The sequence below is a fragment of the Pinus tabuliformis genome, chromosome X, assembly GCF_031772625.1.
Source record: "Pinus tabuliformis cultivar Carrire ecotype Pingquan chromosome X, CPIR1, whole genome shotgun sequence".
Taxonomy (NCBI): Eukaryota; Viridiplantae; Streptophyta; class Pinopsida; order Pinales; family Pinaceae; genus Pinus; species Pinus tabuliformis.
The window spans coordinates 927,052,265-927,077,627 of NC_142308.1; the positions used below are offsets into that span (position 1 = coordinate 927,052,265).

General features: G+C 44.9%; 1 protein-coding gene across 2 annotated transcripts in view; it reads right to left on the minus strand.

Annotated features, from left to right (window-relative positions):
* GLYR2 (glyoxylate reductase 2) overlaps nt 1-25,363 on the minus strand; it is a 199,446-nt gene that overhangs the window by 30,169 nt on the left and 143,914 nt on the right. For both annotated transcript variants that reach the window (XM_089448485.1, XM_089448484.1), the window contains exons 6-7: nt 12,920-13,004; nt 12,686-12,746 (exon numbers count right to left, since the gene is read on the minus strand). In XM_089448485.1, coding sequence (XP_089304611.1) covers nt 12,686-12,746; nt 12,920-13,004 — 146 coding nt within the window. The remainder of the gene's footprint in view (nt 1-12,685; nt 12,747-12,919; nt 13,005-25,363) is intronic.

Sequence of the window (25,363 nt, forward strand, 5' to 3'; positions counted from 1 at the left end):
TAGGAGATAATAAGCCAGATAATTCAGTAGGGATTTCTGATGTGTTAAATTCAAAAATTTCCACATTGCGCAGATATCCCTCCAGCCACTTGTTCACTATCTCCGTCTTCCCATCTGTTTGAGGGTGATAGCTAGTGCTAGGTGTCAACTCCGTGCCCAGAAGGCGAAATAACTCTTGCCAAAATCCACCCATAGATCTGGCATCCCTGTCACTGACAATCATCTTAGGCAACCCATGCAACCTAAACACCTCCCGCAAAAACAACTCGCGCACTTGTGAAGTTGAGTATCGAGCTGGAATGGCAAAAAAATGTGCAAACTTCGTCAGCTAACAACCACATAGATGCAATCTCTCCCCTGTACTGCTGGAAATCCTGTGATAAAATCCACTCTGCGTTGTCTCCCACTGTCCCTGCGTCACCTCCTCCTTAGTCACTGCCTGCTGCTGATGCCCTCCTCTTCCTCCACCCTACAACTTTCCCTCTGAAATCAATCTCCTTTCTTGAGAACCGATTTTCCTTGAGATACTGAGTATCTGTCGGTGTGTCTCCAAATGATCCTCAAGTTTTCTCTTATACTTTTCCTATAGATGAATCAATGGTCGAGATTAAATCTCTAATTAATGGCTAAGATTAAAACAGACTTGATCCTCGTCTCTTAGAAGCTTCTAACCCTTATCTTTATTAATGCCCATTAATACTTTTATTTTCTTAAGTTTAGACTTAGGAACCATTAAAAAAATTAATTATTTTAATAACTCCTCATCCAAGTGGAATTTCTCAAAACAATTTCTGGGTCTTGGAGATCTAGGAGGGAGATTTGGGCCAAATTCAGCAGTTTCTAAACTGTAGGGCGTTTTCTGGCCAAATTGAGCAATTTACACTTATTGGGGGTCACCGGGGGTCGGTGGGTTCAGCCCAAACCCTTTCCGCGTTTTTGTGGGTTTGGTGAGAGGAGGCTAGGACTAATTTTATAGAATTTTCTTAGCACTTCTGAGGGTAGAATTCCTAGTTCCATTTAGCAATCAACAACATAAATTGTTGGAGTGCGCAATTTACCCCAGGACCATTTCCACCACTTGGGTCGTGAGATACTTCTGGGTTTTGTTGGAGTTGGTGTGGAGAGCCTACATTTAATTTTGCAGAATTTTTGGAGTAGATTTGAGGGCCAAAATCTCAGTTCACCTACAACAGCAGTGGCAATAATTTCTGAGTTAGAGCAAAATCATGGTGGGGAGCTCATCTGACATTTGGGCAGCTTGATCATCACCTGGGTTTGGATTTGCTTGTTGTAGCAAGCCCAGGGTCCTATTTCATACTCATTTGTACTCTATTTGCTCAAAATTTAATAAAATGGCTCAGAGTTTTGGTGCATTTCCTCTTGTGTTGTGATTTCCTTTGAATTTCCTAGTTGTTGTTATAGTGCATCTGTTATTCACTTAACATTTCCGTTAGGAATATTACAAATTAATTACTAGGTCTTTTGTTGAGGCCATGCTAGTATAGGGCAAACATGATACAAGAGGTTCGCTGATTTATTTAGCAAACTCTTGGGCTGAATTGAAGAAATCATGGGCAAAAAAGAGGCCGACAAAACCTAGGCCAAACTAAACAAATTGTGGGAGGCCAAAAACCTTCAGCTGAACTGAAGAAATAATGGGTCAGAAAAGAGGCCAAAAACCCTTAGGCCGAATTGAAGAAATTCGTGGAAGACACCAAGCCAAATTGTAGAGGGTCGATTCACTTTGTGGCCAAATTTCTATTCCAGGTAAATTCGTCGGTTATCCATTTCTAGTTGTAGAGGGTCGATATTATGCAGGGTCGAATTGTTGTTTAATCGTTGTCGAATTACATCAAGGTGCCACTGCAGGACTTTGAGGAATAGCCATTTAGTATGCCAAGTTTGTAGTGGGCTGTGAGGGTTTAACTACTATTGGAAAAGGGACATTACATTGTTCCAAAATCCATTGAAATTCAGTTGTAGAGGGTCAATATTATGCATAGTCGAATTGTTGTTTAAATCATGGTCGAATTACATCAAGGTGCCACTGCAGGGGTTTAAGGAATAGCCATTTAGTATGCCAAGTCTGTAGCAGGCCGTGAGGGTTTAACTACAATAGGAAAAGGGACATTACATTGTTCCAAAATCTGTTGAAATTCACTCAAAGGGGACATTACAAAAGTCTATGATAAAAGAGAAAATTTCTACAAACACTAATAAATAGATAAAAGATAACTTGATAGCTATGGTTTGAACTTTAGTATGAATGATTCAATAGAATTTGATATGGACATTGGTTGATGACATCAATCAAGATGCAGACACTTTGACAAGAATAGGCACATCTAAATATTACCAAAGTCCCTCTGTTTTCTATTCAGAAAATTGTGAACAAATGATCCTCTTAATCTTCCAACAAAGAAAATGTTTGCTTCTCCAAAGTCTGGTTTGAAATGACTTTTTCGTGCAAGCCTTTATCAACTAGTAATGAAACCTCCACAAGGAGGGCCTCTTTCTCATCATCAAGACCGCATTCTATAACAGCGTGAACCTCCCAGTGAGAAATCTCTAGGTCATAAGGATGGAGGAAAATGACACAAAATGGCGCTAGCCAACTATGTGATCAGCAACCCAAAGAGAATGAAAAAAGTGATAACAATGAGTTATCATGTGAGTTCCCCATCCTGAGCACAGCTGATTAGCCATATAAATATGCGGAATTTTTGTTTTCTGTAGTGCTTATCTAACATATTTTAATCTCAATAATTAGTGGAACCCCTTGTGAAAATTTGAAATGCCGAATCACTACTGCAACAATTGATTACGTTTCTCCTAGTTGTTAATTACTAAAGGAAATTATTTACTATTTCCTATAGTAAACATTGAAATGAATACATTGCAGCCTACACCATTTCAATTATAAGCGGAAACAAGAAACTGAACAAGAAAGAGATACAACACATATACACAGATATTTTTGGAGAAATGTCCCCGGAAAAACCCAATGTGGGAAGACCGGTGCAGCAACTGAGGGTTTTATTATTATGCAATAGTAATTTCTTCATACAATCTTTAGATTCCTTCCTGGCAATCCAGTTACAGAGAATATCACTAACAGAGAGATTTGTGAGATTACCTCACACTATCACTGGAAGTCCTGGTTGATCCAGCCCTTAAATGAACAGCCATTGGCTGCCTCTACATCAGCCCAGCGTCACACTATCTAGGATCTGCATCACTCTTCCCAGCTAATCAATTTGCCTATGAGATTTTGACTTATTCTCTCCCGGTCTCACACCCCAGCTTCCAACTGCAGAATTTGAACCCTCCAACAAATTTCAGACTCCCTCAAGGCTTCTACGCTGCCTCTGCATCAACCTTCGCTGCCTTTGCGTGGCTTTGCTTCAACCTCTCTAGCTCTGCGCTGCCTCTACTAGATCTCTCTCTCTCTCTTCTTTGCTGAGTATTCTCCAACCGGGAAAGATTTCCCTTTGGATACTATCCCTACCCCTCTCTACAAAAAATCACTATCAAAAATCTCTTCGGCAGCTGCTCTGCTTCAGAAAATCGAACTTCTAATCTCCCCACTGTGTATTCTCCAATTGCCCCTCAAGCCTCTTCTTATATCTTTCTGTTGGACAACCAACGACCCAGATTAACTTCTAATCAATGGCTTAGATCATTTTGGCTTGATCCTCATCTTCTTCTAGAAGTTACACCCACAGTTTAGATTAATACCCATTAATTATTTTAATTTCCTAAGTTTAGACTTAGGGTCCCATTAAAAATAATTAATTATTTTAATAAAACTGTCTCCGAGTGGAATTTCCCAAAACGATTTATGGGTATTGGAGAATGCATGTGTCTAAGCCTCCCTGCAAATTTTGAGACTTAGAGCACATCCGATGCTACCAGAAATCAACACTCCCTCTTAGTGAGGAATGTGCTCTAACAATGCACCCTGTTGAAGAATCACTTTGTTCTATAACATCTCCTTCTGCATCGCTGATATCTAACATCCTGTCCACCAAATACTGCGCAAATGTTGCATCCATACTACTGTTGACCCTGTCACTGTCAACACTACATCCTTACTGCAACTCCCTCTCAATTTTGCATCTGTGCTACTGCTGGCACTGCCACTGCCAATACTGCATATGCAATTCAACCATCTCCAACTACTATTGCCACTGCATCAGCAATGGAAAAGCATCCCAAATTACTGAACTGGTGTTCATTATGATGCATCTCGTTGTTGGAGTTCTCGTTGATGCTAGTCCCTACGTTGACCCTCTGCACTGCTGCTGACCTCTACTTTGTACCAATTGCACTGCTGCCAACTCTGCTTTGCGTTGCTCAGTCTCTGGTGCTCCTAGCCACTGCAATTGTCACTCCGATACTCTGCACCAACTGACACTAGTTGATCCTAATACTTTTGATCTGGGATCCCGTAGCAAGGAATTGATCCATGAAGTGGGCTCCTCAAGGATCCTGCCCCTCTCTAGCTTTTTCGAGCTACAGCTCTAAATCTCCTCACCTCCCTCCTAGAGATGTTTGGGCTGTCATGGCGAACTCATCCTCCTCAATCTTCGCGGCAGCGACCTTCGGATCATGCTTCTCATCTTTGTCCTTCCTGAGAGGACACTGTGTTGCATAGTGACCAAATTCACCACAACTAAAGCATTTAATCTTTTGAGACATCTTTCTTCTTCTTTTGTTGCTCCTGCTACCCCTTGGATGCGAGCGTTGCATTCTCTTCCTCCTCCTTGGGTTTCGACCCACTGTTGCTGCTTCCGTCAAGTTTACACTTTACCAAGTCTCTCCTCAGCTCCTCTTGCTTAAGAGCTGCCCACATTTCATCACAGTTTGGCAAAGTCACCCTACCCAGGATGCTCTGGACAAAGACTTGCCACTTCTCAAATTTAGGGCCAGTCTTACCATATCTAAACCTTGAGGAGTGGACTCCACAGCTGCCAACTTATCTCGAGTCTCCCGCAGCTTAGTGAGGAATGGATCAATGTGCTCCCCCTTCTGCATCTACGTGGATCTCATCTTTTGCTCCAAGTACATCTTCCGCTGCTCGGAAGATCCCTAATATAGCGTCGACAAAACATCCCACATCTCCTTGGCAGTATTTATTCCAGCAATGTGACATACTATATGATCCTTCACTCCGTCGAGGATCATTCTCTTGGTCTTTGCCATTTCTCCCTTGTACTTCTTGAGCGGATCTAGATCCGCGGGCTTAGCTAACACGCTGTTGACGTAGACTTTGAGAAAATGCTCATCCAGAAGGGATGCCATCCTTGCCTTCCAGATCACATAGTTAGATGCCCCATCCAACCTATCCTAATCTCTCAATCCACTGGCTGCCATCTTTGCCAATCGAAAAAGTCGAATGACCTCCTCTCTCCTCTGCACAACACTAGACTGGCCTACGCACTCCCTGCTGGAGCTTGTAGATCTGCCCCTCTCCATTGCTGCTCAGCAAGTGAGAACTCAAACTCCTTGGCTGGAAGTCCTCTAAGGAAGAAATTACCTCAACTGTGTCTCTCTCTTCCCTCTGACGTCTTTCTGCCCAGCAACTGCCTGCAGAAAACTGTGTCCCACCAAAAACCCCTCTTCGTTGAAGCTTCTGCTGTGCTTCTCCCTCTGCCGCTGAAAAACCTCGATCTGGAAATCCTTCTCTTTTTCGACTCACTTAGAGAGAGATTTTCCCACGAAAATCTTGCCCTCTTGGCCTGAACTGTTCAAACCCTCTGGGGATTCAAATTGTTGCACTTGCAGGAATTTCAAACTCCCTTCTTCCTTCAGCGCTGGGCTTTTCCGACACTGCTCTCTTGCTTCACCTGCAGCTCTGATACCATGTGAAATTTCGGAATCCTGAATCACTACTACAACAACTGATTACATTTCTCCTATTTGTTAATTACTGAAGCAAATTATTTACTATTTCCTACAATAAACACTGAAACAAATACACTATAGCCTACACCATTTAAATTAAAAGCGGAAACAAGAAACTGAACAGGAAAGAGATACAACACATCTACACAGTTATTTTTGGACAAATGTCCCCGAAAAAACCCAATGCGGGAAAACTAGTGCAGCAACTGAGGGTTTTATTATTATGCAGTAGTAATTTTTTAATACAATCTTTGAATGCCTTCCCAACAATCTAGTTACAGAGAATATCATTGACAAAGAGATTTGTGAGATTACCTCACACTATCACTAGAAGTCCTAGTTGATCCAACCCTTGAATGAACAGCCCCTGGCTGCCTCTGCACTGCCTCTGCGTCAGCCCAACATCACACTATCTAGGATCTGCGTCACTCTTCCCGGCTAATCGATTTGCCTCTGAGATTCTGACTTCTGCTCTCCCGGTCTCACACCCCGACTTCCAGCTGCAGAAGTCGAACCCTCCAACAAATTTCGGACTCCCTCAAGGCTTTTGCACTACCTCTGCATGGCTCTGCGCTGCCTCTACTGGATCTCTCTCTCTCTTCTCTGATGGGTATTCTCCAACCGGGACAGATTTCCCTTCGGATACTATCCTTGCCCCTCTTTGCAAAAGATCACTATCGAAAATCTCTCCAGCAGCTGCTCTGCTTCAGAAAATCAAACTTCTGATCTCCCCACTGTGTGTTCTCCAAGTGCCCCTCAAGCCTCTTATATCTTTCTGTTGCACAACCAATGGCCTAGATTAACTTCTAATCAATGGCTTAGATCATTTTGGCTTGATCCTCGTCTTTTTCTAGAAGTTACACCCACAGTTTAGATTAATACCCATTAATTATTTTAATTTCCTAAGTTTAGACTTAGGGTCCCATTAGTTTAATTAATTATTTTAATAACACTGTCTCCGGGTGGAATTCCTCAAAACGATTTATGGGTATTGGAGAATGCATGTGTCTAAGCCTCCCTGCAAATTTTGAGACTTAGAGCTCATTCGATGCTACCAGAAATCAACACCTCTTTCATACTCTGCTACTTGGTATACCATACATTGTTATTTCTGTGAAAATTCTATCACTGCAGCAACTGATTTACTTTTCCTACTTATTTCACCATAAGTTATTCATGAAATTACTTCAGTAAACATTAAAATAAACAATGTTGCAGATATCACACTGTAATACAAAAACAAACATATGCATAAGAATCAACACATTGACACAGTTATTTTGGACTAATGTCCCCGGAAAAACCCAATGTAGGAAAACCGGTGCAACAAGGGAGGATTTCATTATTCAGCAATTTTCTAGTACAACAGGGTGCCAAACTGGCTTACCCACAGATAGACAAATTTTCCAGCACTTCTTTTGAACCCAGCGTCAGCCCTACTGACCTCTATGTGACCTGAAACCCTTTGCATCAGCGTGTTGAGACTCTGCGCAGCCTCTCTAGCCTTCTGCGTGGCTTCCTCTGGCCCTGCTTCTCCCTTTTCTACCTTTGTGCTGATCTCCCATCTCTCTATTCCGTACTTGCTGCCTCTTGACTGCTCTCCAAACCACTGGTTCAATTTCTCATCTAACCCCGCTCCAGAAATTGAACTGATTGGTCTCCCTCAGTCTGTTCTCCAAGTGACCCTCAAGCCTCCTCTTATACTTTTCTCATTGACAAATCAACGGCCGAGATTAAATCCCTAATCAACGGCTAAGATTACATCTGGCTTGATCCATGACTTTTGGACCATTAGAACATAGTTTTATATTAATATACATTAATATTTTATTTTCCCTAAGTTTAGACTTAGGGACTCCATTAAAAATATTAATTATTTTAATATCTCCCAAACTATTTAGAATCTGCCCAAACCCCTTTTGGGTATTGGAGATCTCATGTGCTTTAGCCTCTCCACCAATTTTTGTGGCTAGAGCACATCTGATGTTACCCCAAATCAACACTCCCTCTTAACGAGGACTATACTCTAGTAATGCTCCTCACTGAGTATCACCCTGATCATTCGGCATTGGTCCTTGTGCTGATGCTAAGCCTCCCTGTCCAACATCCTCTGCACTCCTGCATCCTATACTGCTACCCATGACTCTGCTACTGCCACTGCTGCATCTATACAACAACTCCCTTTACATCCGTGTTGTTGCTGGTCCTTTCTCCCAACACTGCATCCGCACTGCAACTCCATCGACATCTGTGCTGTTGTTGATCCTTTCTCCCAACACTACATCTGCACTGCAACTCCCCCTTCCTTCATGCTGCTAACACACTCATTTCTACTTCTGAAAGGGGTTCTTTACCATCCCCATCTTTTCCCTGAAGTAGTCAAATTTTGACTTTCCAAGGGCCTTGGTGAGGATATCTGCCACCTATTCTCCTGTAGGAGTGTAGCTCAACTGTATAGCTCCTCGTTGGACACAGTCTCTGACAAAGTGACACCGGATATCAATATGCTTCGACCTATCATGAAACACTAGATTCTCAGAGAGTTTGATGCAACTCTGATTATCACACATGATCCTAGTCGCCTCCATATTTCTTCTGAATAGGTTCACCAGCAGTTTTCTAAGCCATATGGCCTCACACGAAGCTGTGCTTGCTGCCATATATTCTGCCTCAGATGAGCTCAGAGCCACGAACTTTTGTTTCCTACTGCACCAGGAGGTCATTCCTGATCCAATGTTGAAACAATACCCAGAGGTACTTTTCCGATCCATTGAACTTCCTGCCCAATCTGCATCAGTAAATCCACTCAACCTGATATCCTTCCCCTTGGTGTATAAGAGCCCATAATCAACTGTTCCCTGTAAATACCTAAGAATGTGTCTGGCTGCTGCCCTGTGTGCCCTCTTTGGTTCCACCATGAACTGACTGAGGGTGTTGACAACGTAGCAAATATTTGGCCTGGTATTGACCAGATACATTAGGGACCCTATGAGCTGCCGGTATAGGGTGGGATCGACATCCTTGTCTTCTGATGCATCAATCTTCTTCTAGTTGGTGATCATTGGCGTAGCCATAGGTCTACAGTCTCCCATCCCAAACCTTTTCAAGATTTCTGTAGCATACCTCCCTTGCCCAAGGAAGATTTCTCCTTTCTGCTGCCAAACTTCCAACCCTAGGAAGTAGTGCATTCGTCCCAGACTCCCAAATCCTTCATATCGAACTCTGTGGCTAGATTCTTCTTGCAGTCCTCAATGAGTCTGGATGATCCTGTCAGAAAGAGATCATCCACATATAATACTAAGATAAGCGGCTCATTCTCTACGACCAGATAGTAGAGATTCGGATTAGCGTCGCTCTTGACAAACCCCATCTTCTGTAAGTAGCCATCTATTCGATCATACCACGCTCTCGGTGTCTGCTTCAGCCCATAAAAGGCTTTCTTCAGTCTGCATACATGAGACTTCTTCTCATGAGTTTCAAAGCCCTCTGGTTGTTCAATGTATACCTCTTCTTCTATTACCCCGTTCAAAAATGTCGTCTTGACATCCATCTGATGGATCCCCCATCCCATCTGGGCTACAAGAGATATCATGGTCCTAATAGATGTATACCTGGCTACTGGGGCGAAGGTTTCTTCATAGTCAATCCCTTCCTTTTGAGCATACCCCTTAGCCACAAACCTGGCCTTGTATTTCTCAACACTGTCGTTCGCAGCATATTTGATCTTGTAGATCCATCTTGAACCTACCATAGATCTGTCTTGAGGCCTTGACACCACCTCCCAAACATCATTCACCATTATGGAAATATACTCCTCTACCATCGCATCTAGCTAGACCTGATGCTGAGCTGCCTCCTTGAAACTGGTAGGCTCTCCATCCTGAGCTACTAACGCCTGATATCTGTCTAGTTGTTTTCGCTCCCTCTTACTGTTCCTTGGCTCACCGATGAAGTTCTCTGCATCACGCAAAATCTGACGAAGTTCCCTGCTAGTTCTTCCTCTGCCAGCAGGTGCTTCTGTTCGCTTCTCCTCCTCATCCTAAGAATCTTCCTGACCTGAGGAATAATTCTTCACTTCCGTTGGTTGAAGAGGCATGACCAATGGATCCTCTTTCCACTGCTCCTCGAAAGGCATTTCGCGAGATCTTCTGAAAGCTTTGTCCTCCATGAACTTTACATCTCGTCGTACTACTACCTTCCTGCTCCCTGGAAGATAGATTTTGTATGCCTTAGCATTCTCGCTATATCCCACCAGATATCCATTTTCTGCAGTCTGATCCAACTTCTTCCTCTTTTCTTCGGGTATGTGGCAATATGCTAAACTCCCAAATATCCTGAAATCACTGACTTCAGGCGTCTTCCCTCTGGAGTAATCTTGCCTAATGCCCAATGAAGAGTCCTGTTCTGAACGTAGACAGTTGTGTTGCATGCTTCCACCCACAGGAATTTTGGCATATCTTGATCATACAGCATGGCCCTAGCTGCTTCTACAATAGCCCTGTTTTTCCTTTCTGCCACCCCATTCTGCTCCGGATTGTAGGGAGCTTTCCACTCTCTTCTAATGCCCTCCTTAGCGCAATAATCAGTAAAGTCCTTATCGACATACCCTCCACCATTATCTGAGTGCAAGACTTTTATTTTCTTCCCAGTCAGATTCTCCACCATAGCCTTGAACTCCTTGAATCGACAGAAAACCTCATCCTTGGTTTTCAGAAAATAAATCCAAGTTTTCCTCGAATGGTCATCAATGAAGGTAAGGAAATATTCGGCACTGCTGAGAGCTTTGACGGACATAGGTCTGTAGATATCTGAGTGTATCAATCCTAGTACACTCTTGGCTCTGTGTTTGCTCCTAGGAAATGCTGCCTTGGCATACTTTCCTAGAGTGCATCCCCTGCATACATCATCTCGTTCCGTATTCAGATCCGGAATTCCTGTTACAGTGCTCCTGAGAATTCTCAGAGCTCCATGATGCAAGTGATCCATCCTTCTGTGCCATAGTTCGTTCAAGTCCTTGTCCCCACGGCTGCCTATTAGTGCCATTGGTGATTCTAGTTGTAATCTATACAACCGATTACTTTTGATCCCGATTTGCACTTTCTTTTTCCAACTTGGGTATTTGACGTATACCTTTTCCTTAATGAAGTAGATGTCATAGCCCTTGCCTTGTAGTTGTGACACGGAATGTAAGTTCATCCCCAATCCTGGTACATGCAACACATTTGTGGCACGAAACCGCTCTCCTGATTCTGTCTGAAAAACTATGGTACCCTTTCCTACTAGAGTACACTTTGCCTTGTTCCCCATGGTGATCTGAAAGTTCATCTTCTCTTCTTAATATTCTGAGAAACACTCCCTGATTTATGTCATATGCCACGAGGCTCCACTGTCTATATACCATACTTCTGATGATGCAGCACTAGTCATGCATGCCACTTCTTCTTCCAGCCTGGAAGCCATCATAAAGAAATCGAAATCTCTTTCTCTTGTGCAATCTTCTGAAAATCTGCGTGAGTCCCTCGGGTGGATGCCTCTACATCATGGTCTCGACTCATAACTGATTTTCCCTTTCTGTCTCTGATTACTTGCTCTGATACCATGTGAAAACTCTATCACTACAACAACTGATTTACTTTTCCTACTTATTTCACCATAAGTTATTCATGAAATTACTTCAATAAACATTAAAATAAATATTGTTCCAAATATCACACCGTAATACAGAAACAAACATATGCACAAGAATCAACACATTGACATAGTTATTTTGGACTAATGTCCCCGGAAAAACCCAATGTGGGAAAACCGATGCAGCAAGGGAGGATTTTATTATTCAGCAATTTTTTAGTACAAAAGGGTGCCAAACTGGCTTACCCACACATAGACAAATTTTCCAGCACTTCTTCTGAACCTAGCGTCAGCCCTACTGACCTCTGCGTGACCTAAAACCCTCTGGGTCAGCCTGTTGAGACTCTGTGCAGCCTCTCTGCCCTTCTACGTGGCTTCCTCTGGCCCTGTGTCTGCCTTTTCTGCCTCTGTGCTGATCTCCCATCTCTCTGTTCCATACTTGCTGCCTCTTGACTGCTCTCCAGACCACTGGTTCAATTTCTCAGCTAAACCCGCTCCAAAAATTGAACTGACTGGTCTCCCTCAGTCTGTTCTCCAAGTGACCCTCAAGCCTCCTCTTATACTTTTCTCGTTGACAAATCAACGGCCAAGATTAAGTCCCTAATCCACAGCTAAGATTACATCTGGCTTGATCCATGACTTTTGGACCATTCTAACACGGTTTTATATTAATACACATTAATATTTTATTTTCCCTAAATTTAGACTTAGGGACTCCATTAAAAATATTAATTATTTTAACCCAAACTATTTAGAATCTGACCAAACCCTTTCTGGGTATTGGATATCTCATGTGCTTTAGCCTCTCCACCAATTTTCATGGCTAGAGCACATCTGATGCTACCCCAAATCAGCAATTTTTACATCTTTAACCTGTACGTATGTACCATCATCATTGACCCTTCACAGGATTTAATTGTTAAAGGCATTTCCATATAAATAATGTTCCCTTTTCAGCTTTTAAAATATAAAACAGACAACTATATTGTTTTGGTTTTAATCACTTTATTTTTACACGGCACTATATGTTTTCAAGAAATTATACTGCAAGTAGAGCCCAACAGAATGTAATAAGTGCAATTATTGTATAGTGTAAACTATTTATTGCTATCTGAAGAATGCCAACACCAATGAAAAACTGAATAAGTACCTGCTGTAAGAAAGATCAGTTTTCCTTCTTCTGCGGGCTTCTTAGAACCTGAAACTGGAGCCTAGCCCACATGTAATTAGCAAGCTTCAGCAGGCATTCCAGACATTGGTCAAATTTGAACTTCAAAACAGTCCTTTCCAATTTTTATTATCTGGTTAAAAGACGCACAAGTACTGGAAATAACAAATAATAAACACCAACAGAAGAAAGGGGCAAATCTAGATTCTATAGTACCTCCAAAAATTGAGCACCGGTTGCTTTGATAGCTATGCTGATAGCTTTTGAAGTTTGTCCATCAACTGTGGATACATCCACATACCTGTTGTGAGGTGAGCTCATATATTAGATGCTATGTGTTTTCAAATCATTTCAAATATTGATTTTCACAGGAAATATTCAGATTTTTAGTTAAAATTTAAAATAAAGGATATTGCTTGAACTTTTGCATTGCTCAATCAAAATCCTTAATTTTTATATTCTTTTATTTGCTGTTTACTAAATATTAGACAGGTTCAATAGAGAAAATACAAGTTTTGATTTTTAAGGTCTGCATTACAATCAGTTACAAATAGTTATCTTTCCATCCATCATGAAGACCTTTGTTAATAGCAAGCAAACAGTAAGGAGAGTCAGTAAAAAGTTAGTAGTTGAGGTAGTTAAGTCATTAGGAGGCATTAAGTTACATTGATAAATGTTGGAAGTCACATAAACAACTGTACTTAATGGAATCCTTAGTGCAAGTCTAATATTTCCTCTACATGTCTGCCCCAGCTGCCCCTTCAGGCCTTTCATGAGACTTCAACAAACAACCTCCAAGGATTGAGCAGACAGGTTCCATGGAGTCTCCATATGGTGCCACTTAACAGATCCTGAGGAACTTTGCAGTGGACAATGACACAAAGTTGACCTTGCATTGATCCAGAACTGTATTTATTTCAGATTTTCATTTATATTGCTCTATATTTTATCATGTGGATTTAGGCTATAGGATTAGCTTAGACATTCCTTATGCACTCCCTTGCTAAATCATTGTACATTTAGTACTTTTGGGCATGTTACTGCCTAAATTAGCAACCTTGGCAATGTCTGGTCAAGGGGCTAAACGGTAAGCACATAGGAGATACACCCACTGTTACCTCAGCAGATTTACTTCTCACTTTAGGCCAACTCCGAGAATGCCATGGAGGTATCCCAATCTACACACAATTTACCAATGATCTTAGAAAAGGAGTGTCCATAAACACTCGATGTGATGAAGGTTAGGAGTTAAAAATATGATAAATGCCAAATCTGATATATAATATTCTACAGCAAAAATTACAAACCAGTGAGGAAAACTCACTCAGAATACTCAAATAAAAGTTACCTTAGAAGCTTTGAGTGTGAGAGAAAGAGACAAGACTCAAGTGAGATGATTCACCCTTGATAACTGTTGATTTCGGGTAGCATCGGATGTGCTCTAGCCATGAAAATTGGTGGAGAGGTTAAAGCACATGAAATCTCCAAGACCCAGATATGGTTTGAAGTTTTGAACAGATTGTATCCGGTTGGGGAGATTGTAATATTCCTAACCCAGAACATTCCTCAAACCCCAGCGAAAACTCCAACCAAATATGTGCAAATGATATAATAACCCAGAAGTGATAAAATAATAGTGGAACATCATATAATAATGTAAAGCGGAAATATAAACAGATACACAAGAAATGCAGCGAGGAATGCTAAGCCATTTTATTATACTGAACAATAAAATGAGTACAAGAGGTGATTAGACAGATGGCACCTCGACTTGCACAAGGCAAGTGAAGAAATACTCTCAGAATGACAAGAATGGCCTCTCTGCGTGGATGTTGTTGCTGTGCTACTACAAAACAAATGATGATTTGTGGCTGCTCCCCTCCTCAGAAAAAGCTGAAACTCTGGATTCGGGCTCTACTCAAGAAACCCAGTAAAACCCAGGAAGCTTTCCTGGAATGGTCAACCCCCGAAAAACACCCTCTTGGGGTTCTACACAGTTCCTCAATGCCCTACGCTGCCTGAAGAAAACCCCTCTAAACTCTGCCTGTAATACTGCCAGAAACCCTGCCAAAAATCCTCCAATGAGACAAGCGTTGGACCCCTGCTCAATCTCCCCGCATAAGTCCACCTACAAAACCCCAATCCAGCACTACAATAAAAAAAGAACTGTGTCCCTCTCCAAGTGCTGCGCAGTCCTCCAAAATGCTGATGAAACTGCTGCTGAAATGCTGATAAAACTACTGCTGAAACACCGATGGAAATACCTCGCCCAAGCAGGCACTCAAAGTCCCCAGGAGCTAAGGGTGAGATCTCCGAACGGAGACACTCAATGCACTAAACAGTGTTGCAGACCAGCTAAACAGCCAGTGTGCTAAGAAGTCGAAACGACTAGCTCAAAATGCACATAACTGAATGATCCAAAATGAGGGGGTTCCTCTCTATTTTATAGCCTCTGCCTCTCACAATCCCTAGGCTCACCTCCTCCTGAGTGATTCCCCTCTTGCCATGTGTTCTTCCCGCCTGCGCAGTCCCTCCATGCGTCTGCATGGGCTCCATTTCTGTGTCCCCCCTTTGGCCCCCTTGGCTCCCCTTTAAGTCACAATGTTGTGCTACCTAGGAAGTGACTTTTTATTCTAAAGTGAGTTATGTCCCTCTTCCTCACTTTTTATTCACAAATAACTATAGAAAGCAAAAATTTAACAAAATTGAATATTCCAATTAGCCATAGCTAATTAGCAATATTATAGTCTCCCCTGGCAAAATGTTGCTTGTCCTCAAGCAACTGAAGTGATGGATGCTGTAAGATCTTCTCACTCTCCCAAGCGGCATCCTCATCCGGCAAATTCTTCCACCTCACCAAGAATTCCTGGATAGTCCTGCTCCGTAGCTGCCTCTCCCTAGTATCAATGATAGCCTCCGGCTGCAATACCAAATGCCCCTCGTCATCCATGGGTGGTAGCTCATCTGTCACTGTCACCTGCTGGCCCAATGCATTTTTCAGGCATGATACATGGAAAAGGTTATGAATCTTGCTGCCTTGGGGCAACTACAACTCATATGCAACCTATCCAACCTTGCGTATCACCCTGTGCGGCCCATAAAAGCGAGGCTTAAGCTTCTCAGCCCCTTTTTGTTTTAGTGACGACTGTCGGTATGGTTGTAACCATAGGTAGACCATATCCCCTACCTCGAACTGTCTCTCCACCTGACCCCTATCGGCATACAGCTTCTGCTGGTTCTATGATGTAGCCATGTTATCCTTGAGAGCTCAGAGAATATCCTAACTCTCTTGGATCCATATCTTGGCTCTGGGAGCCTTGCTATCACCAAACATCACGTCAGCAAAAGATAAAGGATGATACCCATATAAAGCATAGAATGGTGACATACCAATGGACATGTGATGTGAAGTATTGTAGCAGTACTCCCCTAGATGCAGCCACCTCAGTCATGCTCGCTGCTGCCCACTGACATAGTTACGCAAGTAGCCCTCTAGCCAGTTGTTAACTATCTATGTCTACCCATCCGTCTGTGGATGATAACTGGTACTCGGTGTCAACTCCGTCCCCACCAACCGGAAAAGCTCCTGCCAAAACCCACCAATGAAACGGCTGTCCCTATCACTGACGATGGTCTTAGGAAAACCATGTAGCCTGAAGATCTCCCTGAAGAATAGCTCGGCCACCTGTGTTGCTGTATAATGTGCAGATATTGCAAAGAAATGTGCGTACTTCGTCAGCCGATCAACGATGACAAAGATACAACCCTTGCCCTGTACCATGGGCAACCCTGTGATGAAGTCCATCGAAATACTCTCCCATTTCCCCTCCGGAATGGGAAGAGGTTGCAATAGTCCCACGGGATGGCTCATCTCCCCCCTTGTTCCTCTGGCAAACATCGCACTCCCTGACACGCTAGAGTACGTCCTCCTTGAGGCCCTTCCATGAGAACCTCTCTCTAATGGCCCTGTAGGTTTTGGTAAACACTTGATGGCCTGCCAATGGTGAGTCATGTGATGCCTGGAGTATCTTCTTCTTGAGTTGAGACCCCTCAGTCAAGAATATCCGATCCCTGTAATAGATGATCCCATCGATCACCCTGTACCTGTCATCTGCCATCTGCCCGTCCAGAATCTCACATGCAAACCTGTCCTTGGAGTACTCTACCAAGAGTCGAGCCCTCTAGTCTGTATCCAAGCTCATCAAAGACAATGTGGCTGATCAACGTGAAAGGGCATCTGCTATCACGTTGTTCTTACCCTTGACATACTCAATGTCAAAGTCATATGCTTGGATCTTACTGATCCACCTTTGATGCCTCTCTTATAGCTGCTTCTGCTCCAAAAAGAACTTGAGGCTGTTGTGATCAGTCCTCACCCTAAACCTGTTACCCACCAGATACTGTCAGTACTTAGCCAATGCATGCATGATGGCCAGCATCTCCTTGTCGTATATAGAATACAACCCTTCGTGCGGAAGGAGCTTCCGTCTCTCAAAGGCTATAGGGTTACCTCCCTGCATCAATACGGCACCGATCCCCTCTCCCAACGCATCACACTCCAAAATAAAATGGCTGCGTAAAATCTGGCAATGCAAGCACTGGGCAGCTGCTCATAACCTCCTTGAGCCTGTCAAAGGCTCGCTGCGCTGTATCCAACCAACTGAATTCCCCCTTCCTCATCAAGTCTGTCAGGGGTGCAGCAAGCTGTGAGAAACCTTTGACAAACTTCTGATAGTACGTACAAATACCAATGAATCCTCGAAGTTCCGTCACATTTCTCGGCTCCAGCCATTCTCTGATGGCCCTGATCTTCTCCTCGTGTACTCTCACTCCGTCCACCCCTATGATGTGACCCAGATATAACATCTCCGTCAACCCAAACTCACACATGGAGAGTTTGGCATAGAACTGCTGCTCTTGTAAGATACACAACACTGTCTCAATGTGCTGGAGATGCTCCTCCCAAGTCCTGCTGTAAATGAGAATATCCTCGAAGAATACCAACACAAACTTCCTCAAATAACTATGGAAGTTGTGATTCATGCAGGACTGAAATGTAGCTGGGGCGTTGGTTAGCCCAAAAGGCATCACCAAGAACTCAAAGTGCCCATAGTGACACCTGAAGCTAGTCTTGGGAATATCTTCCTCCCTCACACGAATCTGATGGTACTCCGATCTCAAATCAATCTTTGAGAAGAATCGTGCTCCCCTCAACTCGTTCATCAACTCATTTATCCTGGGTATGGGGTACCTGTTCTTCAGGATCTTCTTGTTCAGGGCCCTGTAGTCAATGCACATCCTCAATGTACCGTCCTTCTTCTTCACCAACACCACAGAAGAAGCAAAAGGACTCGTGCTCAGACGAATGTGCCCAAGTGCTAGCAACTCCTGGATAGCCCGCTCAATCTCGTCCCGATAGGCCTTGGGGTGCCTATAGGGGGTGGTGATCACTGCCTGGATGCCCTGCTCAAGCTCAATAGTGTGCTCAAACCCTCGATCCGGTCGCTGTCCGGGTGGAATCTTTCCAAACACTATGGCATACCGATCAAGGATGGACTGGATCTCTGGATGTACTGTCTGCCCTGTAGGCCCTGCCTCTGATGCACGCAGCTCCACTGCCCACTCTATGTCTCCCTTCTGGAAGACTGCCTCCATCCGATGAGCCGACACAGTCTTCTCATGCCTCCCTGTCTTCTCATCATCCCACTCCATCTCTAGGGTCTTCCAATCAGTGGTGACCTTCCCTAGAGTAATAAGCCACTGAACACCTAGTATCATGTTGGTGTCCGAAATATCGACCACGAAAAAGTTGTTAGTCAATGTGTAGGTGCCCATCGTCACTGAAAGCTCTGGAACATAACGAGCACACGTCATGGTCTGATCTCTTGGGACCAATACTGAAAACCCATCGAAGCTCTCTGTTTGAGTACCTCTCCCCTCAACCATCTGTGCATCGATGAAGTTGTGGGTTGCCCCACTGTCAACCAAAACTGATACGCGCTGGCCACGTACTGTCTCTCGTACGCGCAGCGTCAAATACTTGGGAACTCCCCACAACGCTGCAAAGGCCCCTCCGGTGGGTGCAAAAGATGCACTACCTGCTGCTGGCGGTGGAGGTGGCAAAGGTCCCTGTATGGCATGGCTATCTCCTGCCTCCACATCCTCCTCGTCATCCTCTTCTCCACTGCTCTCGGAGAAGACCTCAATAAAATGTGCTTTGCCGGCAGCACATCTATGTCCTGGTGCCCATGGCTCCTGACAGGTGAAGCACGACAACTTCTTCTTCAGCTCCCTCCTGGCATCGTCGTCAAGCTATATTCATCCTGGATTCCCCTTTGGAGGAGGAATCCTCACATCCTTCCCCTTAGACTGAAAAGTCGGTCTTGGGGGTAAGGTGTCTGGGTCCTGGGTAAGACATCCTATAAGTCCCAGGTCCTGCTGCTAGCGTCCTGGAGTGTGGTTGGTTTAGTGGATCAGACTAAACCCCGAAGTGGCTCTGCTAACCCCTCAACATACATATAGACCCTCCGTGTCGTGGATAGGTTTGCCACCATCCGGAGACCCTCAAGAAATCTGCAATGTAGGTCTCTGGGCTCCCTGTCTGTTTGAGCCTCGTCGGCTCAACGAAATGCTGCTTTGGATCCCTCCGATCAAATCGCTCCATCAGTCGCCTGGTAAACTCGGCATATGTCGTCACTGTGGAGTGCCCCAATGTAACCATCCCATGAAACCACCAATCCTGGGCCTCGCCATCCAAATGCAATGTTGCCACCTTGATGGCCTCTGCCTCCGACATCTGGTTAAGCTGGAAATAAATGTCAAGCTTCTCCACCCAAGACTTTACCGAACTGTTTGATGAGCCATCAAACGTAGGCAAGTGTAATCTACTCGCTGCACGGTGGGTATCGCCATCATGGTAATGCCAGTACCCTCTGTGATGGTCGCGGAGTCTGCTATCCCGCTAGAGCTGAGCAAAATCTCTGAATGAGAGGGCTTCCCTAAACTCCTGCCCATAGGCCTGGTACTCTACAAAATAATCGCCCATATGTCTGGGCTCTGCCTCCTGCTGGGCTACGGCCCCCGTGTCTGCTCCTAAGAAAGTGGGCATGGTAGAGCGTGTAGGGGCATGTGAGGTCACCTGCTGTGCAATATCACGCTGCTCAGGAAAGTGATGGGACGCATCTGATCCCTCACCAATCTGAAAAACTCGTGGGCTCTCTCGCTATCTGGCCTCTATTGCCGTGAATCTCTACCCCATCACCTCAATCTGCCTTGACAGATCCTGCACTGATTTGAGGAGCATATCCGCAAATCTCTTCCCGTCCTCGTCGGCGATCTGTTCTGCGTCCACTACTGGCTCTCTCTGTTCTGCGTCTGCCACAGGCTCCTCCATTTCAGTGTCCACTACAGGAACATAGTCTCCCTCCCCGTAGGTATTCTCCAACCTATGTCCAGTGTCTCTGTACCTCCTACCTCTGTAACAAATGTAGGGTTTTTCCCCTGGTGTCAAATTGCTAGCTCCACAGGCTGAGCCAGATCTATGCTCTGATACCACTGTAATATTCCTAACCCAGAATATTCCTCAAACCACAGCGAAAACTCCAACCAAATATGTGCAATATAATAACCCAGAAGTGATAAAATAATAGTGGAACATCATATAATAATGTAAAACATAAATATAAACAGATACACAAGAAATGCAGCGAGAAATGCTAAGCCATTTTATTATACTGAGCAATAAAATGAGTACAAGAGGTGATTAGACAGATGGCACCTCGACTTGCACAAGGCAAGTGAAGAAATACTCTCAAAATGACAAGAATGGCCTCTCTGCGTGGATGTTGTCGCTGTGCTGCTAGAAAACAAATGATGATTTGTGGCTGCTCCCCTCCTCCGAAAAAGCTGAAACTCTGCATTCATGCTCTACTCAAGAAACCCAGTAAAACCCAGGAAGCTTTCCTAGAATGGCCGACCCCCGAAAAACACCCTCTTGGGGTTCTGCACAGTTCCTCAATGCCTTGCGCTGCCACTGAAGAAACCCCTCTAAACTCTGCCAATAATACTGCCAGAAACCCTGCCAAAAATCTTCCAATGAGACAAGAGTTGGACCCCTGCTCAATCTCCCCGCATAAGTCCACCTACAAAACCCCAATCCAGCACTACAATAAAAAAAAGAACTGCGTCCCTCTCCAAGTGCTGCGCAATCCTCCAGAATGCTGAAGAAACTGCTGCTGAAATGCTGATAAAACTACTGCTGAAATACCGATGGAAATACCTTGCCCAAGCAGGCACTCGACGTCCCCAGGGGCTAAGGGTGAGATCTCCGAACGGAGACACTCAATGCACTAAACAGTGTTAAAGACCAGCTAAACAGCCAGTGTGCTAAGAAGTCGAAACGACTAGCTACAAATGCACATAACTGAATGATCCAAAATGAGGGGGTTCCTCTCTATTTTATAGCCTCTACCTCTCACAATCCCTAGGCTCACCTCCTCCTGAGTGATTCCCCTCTTGACATGTGCTCTTCCCTCCTACGCAGTCCCTCCATGCGTCTGCATGGGCTCCATTTCTGTGTCCCCCATTTGGCCCCCTTGGCTCCCCTTTAAGTCACAACGTTGTGCTACCTAGGAAGTGACTTTTTATTCTAAAGTGAGTTATGTCCCTCTTCCTCACTTTTTATTCACAAATAACTATAGAAGGCAAATATTGAACAAAATCGAATATTCCAATTAGCCATAGCTAATTAGGAATATTACAGTCTCCCCTGGCAAAATGTTGCTTGTCCTCAAGCAACTGAAGTGATTGATGTTGTAAGATCTTCTCACTCTCCCAAGCGGCATCCTCATCCGGCAAATTCTTCCACCTCACTAAGAATTCCTGGAAAGTCTTGCTCCGCAGCTGCCTCTCCCTGGTATCAATGATAGCCTCCGGCTTCAATACCAAATGCCTCTCGTCATCCATGGGTGGTAGCTCATCTGTCACTGTCACCTGCTGGCCCAATGCCTTTCTCAGGCATGATAAATGGAAAACGTTATGAATCTTGCTGCCTTGGGGCAGCTCCAACTCATATGCAACCTGTCCAACCCTGCGTATCACCCTGTGCGGCCCATAAAAGCGAGGCTTAAGCTTCTCAGCCCCTTTCTGTTTTAGTGACGACTGTCGGTATGGTTGTAACCGTAGGTAGACCATGTCCCCTACCTCGAACTGTCTCTCCACCTGACCCCTATCGGCATACAGCTTCTGCTGGTTCTGTGTTGTAGCCATGTTATCCTTGAGAGCTCGAAGAATATCCTGACTCTCTTGGATCCATATCTTGGCTCTGGGAGCCTTGCTATCACCAAACATCACGTTAGCAAAAGATAAAGGATGACACCCATATAAAGCATAGAATGGTGACATACCAATGGACATGTGATGTGAAGTATTGTAGCAGTACTCCCCTAGATGCAGCCACCTCAGCCATGCTCGCTGCTGCCCACTGACATAGTTAAGCAAGTAGCCCTCTAGCCAGTTGTTAACTATCTATGTCTGCGGATGATAACTGGTACTCAGTGTCAACTCCGTCCCAACCAACCGGAAAAGCTGCTGCCAAAACCCGCCCATGAAACAACTGTCCCTGTCACTGACGATGGTCTTAGGAAGACCATGTAGCCTGAAGATCTCCCTGAAGAACAACTCGGCCACTTGTGCTGCTGTATAATGTGCAAATATGGCAAAGAAATGTGCGTACTTCGCCAGCCGATCAACGACGACAAAGATACAATCCTTGCCCTGTACCATGGGCAGCCCTGTGATGAAGTCCATCGAAATACTCTCCCATTTCCCCTTCGGAATGGAAAGAGGCTACAACAGTCCCGTGGGATGGCTCATCTCCCCCTTGTTCCTCTGGCAAACATCGCACTCCCTGACATGCTGGAGTACGTCCTCCTTGAGGCCCTTCCATGAGAACCTCTCTCTAATGGCCCTATAGCTTTTGGTAAACCCTTGATGGCCTGCCAATGGTGAGTCATGTGATGCCTGGAGTATCTTCTTCTTGAACTGAGACCCCTCAGTCAAGAAGATCCGATCCCTGTAATAAATGATCCGATCGATCACCCTGTACCTGTCATCTGCCATCTGCCCTTCTAGAATCTCACATGCAAACCTGTCCTTAGAGTACTCTACTAAGAGTCGAGCCCTCTAGTCTGTATGCAAGCTCGTAAGAGATAACGTGGCTGATCTACGTGAAAGGGCATCTGCTATCATGTTGTTCTTACCCTTGACATACTCAATGTCAAAGTCATATGCTTGGATCTTACTGAACCACTTTTGTTGCCTCTCTTTTAGCTGCTTCTGCTCCAGAAAGAACTTGAGGCTGTTGTGATCAGTCCTCACCCTGAACCTGTTACCCACCAGATATTGTCGGTACTTAGCCAATGCATGCATGATGGCCAGCATCTCCTTGTCGTATATAGAATACAACCTTTCGTGCGGAATGAGCTTCCGGCTCTCAAAGGCTATAGGGTGACCTCCCTGCATCAATACGGCGTTGATCCCTTCCCCCGACGCATCACACTCCAAAACAAAATGGCTGTGTAAAATCTGGCAATGCAAGCACTGGCCAGCTGCTCATCACCTCCTTGAGCCTGTCAAAGGCTCGCTGCGCTGTATCCGACCAACTGAATTCCCCCTTCCTCGTCAAGTCTGTCAGGGGTGCATCACGCTGTGAGAAACCTTTGACAAACTTCCGATAGTGAATCCTAGAAGTTCCGTCACATTTCTCGGCTCCAGCCATTCTCTGATGGCCCTGATCTTCTCCTCGTGGACTCTCACTCCGTCCACCCCTATGATGTGACCCAGATATAACATCTCCGTCAACCCAAACTCACACATGGAGAGTTTGGCATAGAACTGCTGCTCTTGTAAGATACGCAATACTGTCTCAATGTGTTGTAGATGCTCCTCCCAAGTCCTGCCGTAAATGAGAATATTGTCGAAGAATACCAACACAAACTTCCTCAAATGACTATGGAAGTTGTGATTCATGCAGGACTAAAATGTAGTTGGGGCGTTGGTTAGCCGAAAAGGCATCACCAAGAACTCAAAGTGCCCATAGTGACACCTGAAGTCGGTCTTGGGAATATCCTCCTCCCTCACGCGAATCTGATGGTACCCCGATCTCAAATCAATCTTTGAGAAGAATCATGCTCCCCTCAACTCGTCTATCAACTCATTGATCCTGGGTATGGGGTACCTGTTCTTCAGGGTCTTCTTGTTCAGGGCCCTGTAGTCAATGCACATCCTCAATGTACCGTCCTTCTTCTTCACCAACACCACAGAAGAAGCAAAAGGACTCGTGCTCAGACGAATGTGCCCAAGTGCTAGCAACTCCTGGATAGCCCGCTCAATCTCGTCCCGATAGGCCTTGGGGTGCCTATAGGGGGTGGTGATCACTGCCTGGATGCCCTGCTCAAGCTCGATAGTGTGCTCAAACCCCCAATCCGGTGGTTGTCCTGGTGGAATCTCTCCAAACACTATGGCATACCGATCAAGGATGGACTAGATCTCTGGATGTACTGTCTGCCCTGTAGGCCCTGCCTCTGATGCACGCAGCTCCACTGCCCACTCTATGTCTCCCTTCCGGAAGACTACCTCCATCCAATGAGCCGACACAGTCTGAGGCGGATATGTGTGCTATCCCAATATCTTCTCATGCCTCACTGTCTTCTCATCATCCCACTCCATCTCTAGGGTATTCCAATCCCTCGTGACCTTCCCTAAAGTAATAAGCCACTTAACACCCAGTATCATGTTGGTGTCCGGAATATCGACCACGAAAAAGTTGTTAGTCAATGTGTAGGTGCCCATCGTCACTGAAAGCTCTGGAACATAACAAGCACACGTCATGGTCTGATCCCCTGGGACCAATACTGAAAACCCATCGAAGCTCTCTGTTTGAGTACCTCTCCCCTCAACCATCTGTGCATCGATGAAGTTGTGGGTTGCCCCACTGTCAACCAAAACTGAGACGCGATGGCCACGTACTGTCTGTCGTACGCGCAGTGTCAAATACTTGGGAACTCCCCACAACGCTGCAAGGGCCCCTCCGGTGGGTGCAAAAGATGCACCGCCTGCTGGTGGTGGTGGAGGTGGCAAAGGTCCGTGTATGGCATGGCTATCCCCTGCCTCCACATCCTCCTCGTCATCCTCTTCTCCACTGCTCTCGGAGAAGACCTTAATAAAATGTGCTTTGCCAGCAGCACATCTATGTCCTGGTGCCCATGGCTCCTGACAGGTGAAGCACAACAGCTTCTTCTTCAGCTCCCTCCTAGCATCGTCGTCAAGCTATATTCATCCTGGATTCCTCTTTGGAGGAGGAATCCTCACATCCTTCCCCTTAGACTGAAAAGTCGGTCTCTGGGGCTAAGGTGTCCGGGTCCTGGGTAAGACATCCTATAAGTCCCGGGTCCCGCTGCTAGCGTCCTGGAGTGTGGTTGGTTTAGTGGATCAGACTAAACCCCGAAGTGGCTCTGCTAACCCCTCAACATACATATAGACCCTCCGTGTCATGGATAGGTCTGCCACCATCACGGAGACCCTCAAGAAATCTACAATGTAGGTCTCTGGGCTCCCTGTCTGTTTGAGCCTCGTAAGCTCAACGAAATGCTGCTCTGGATC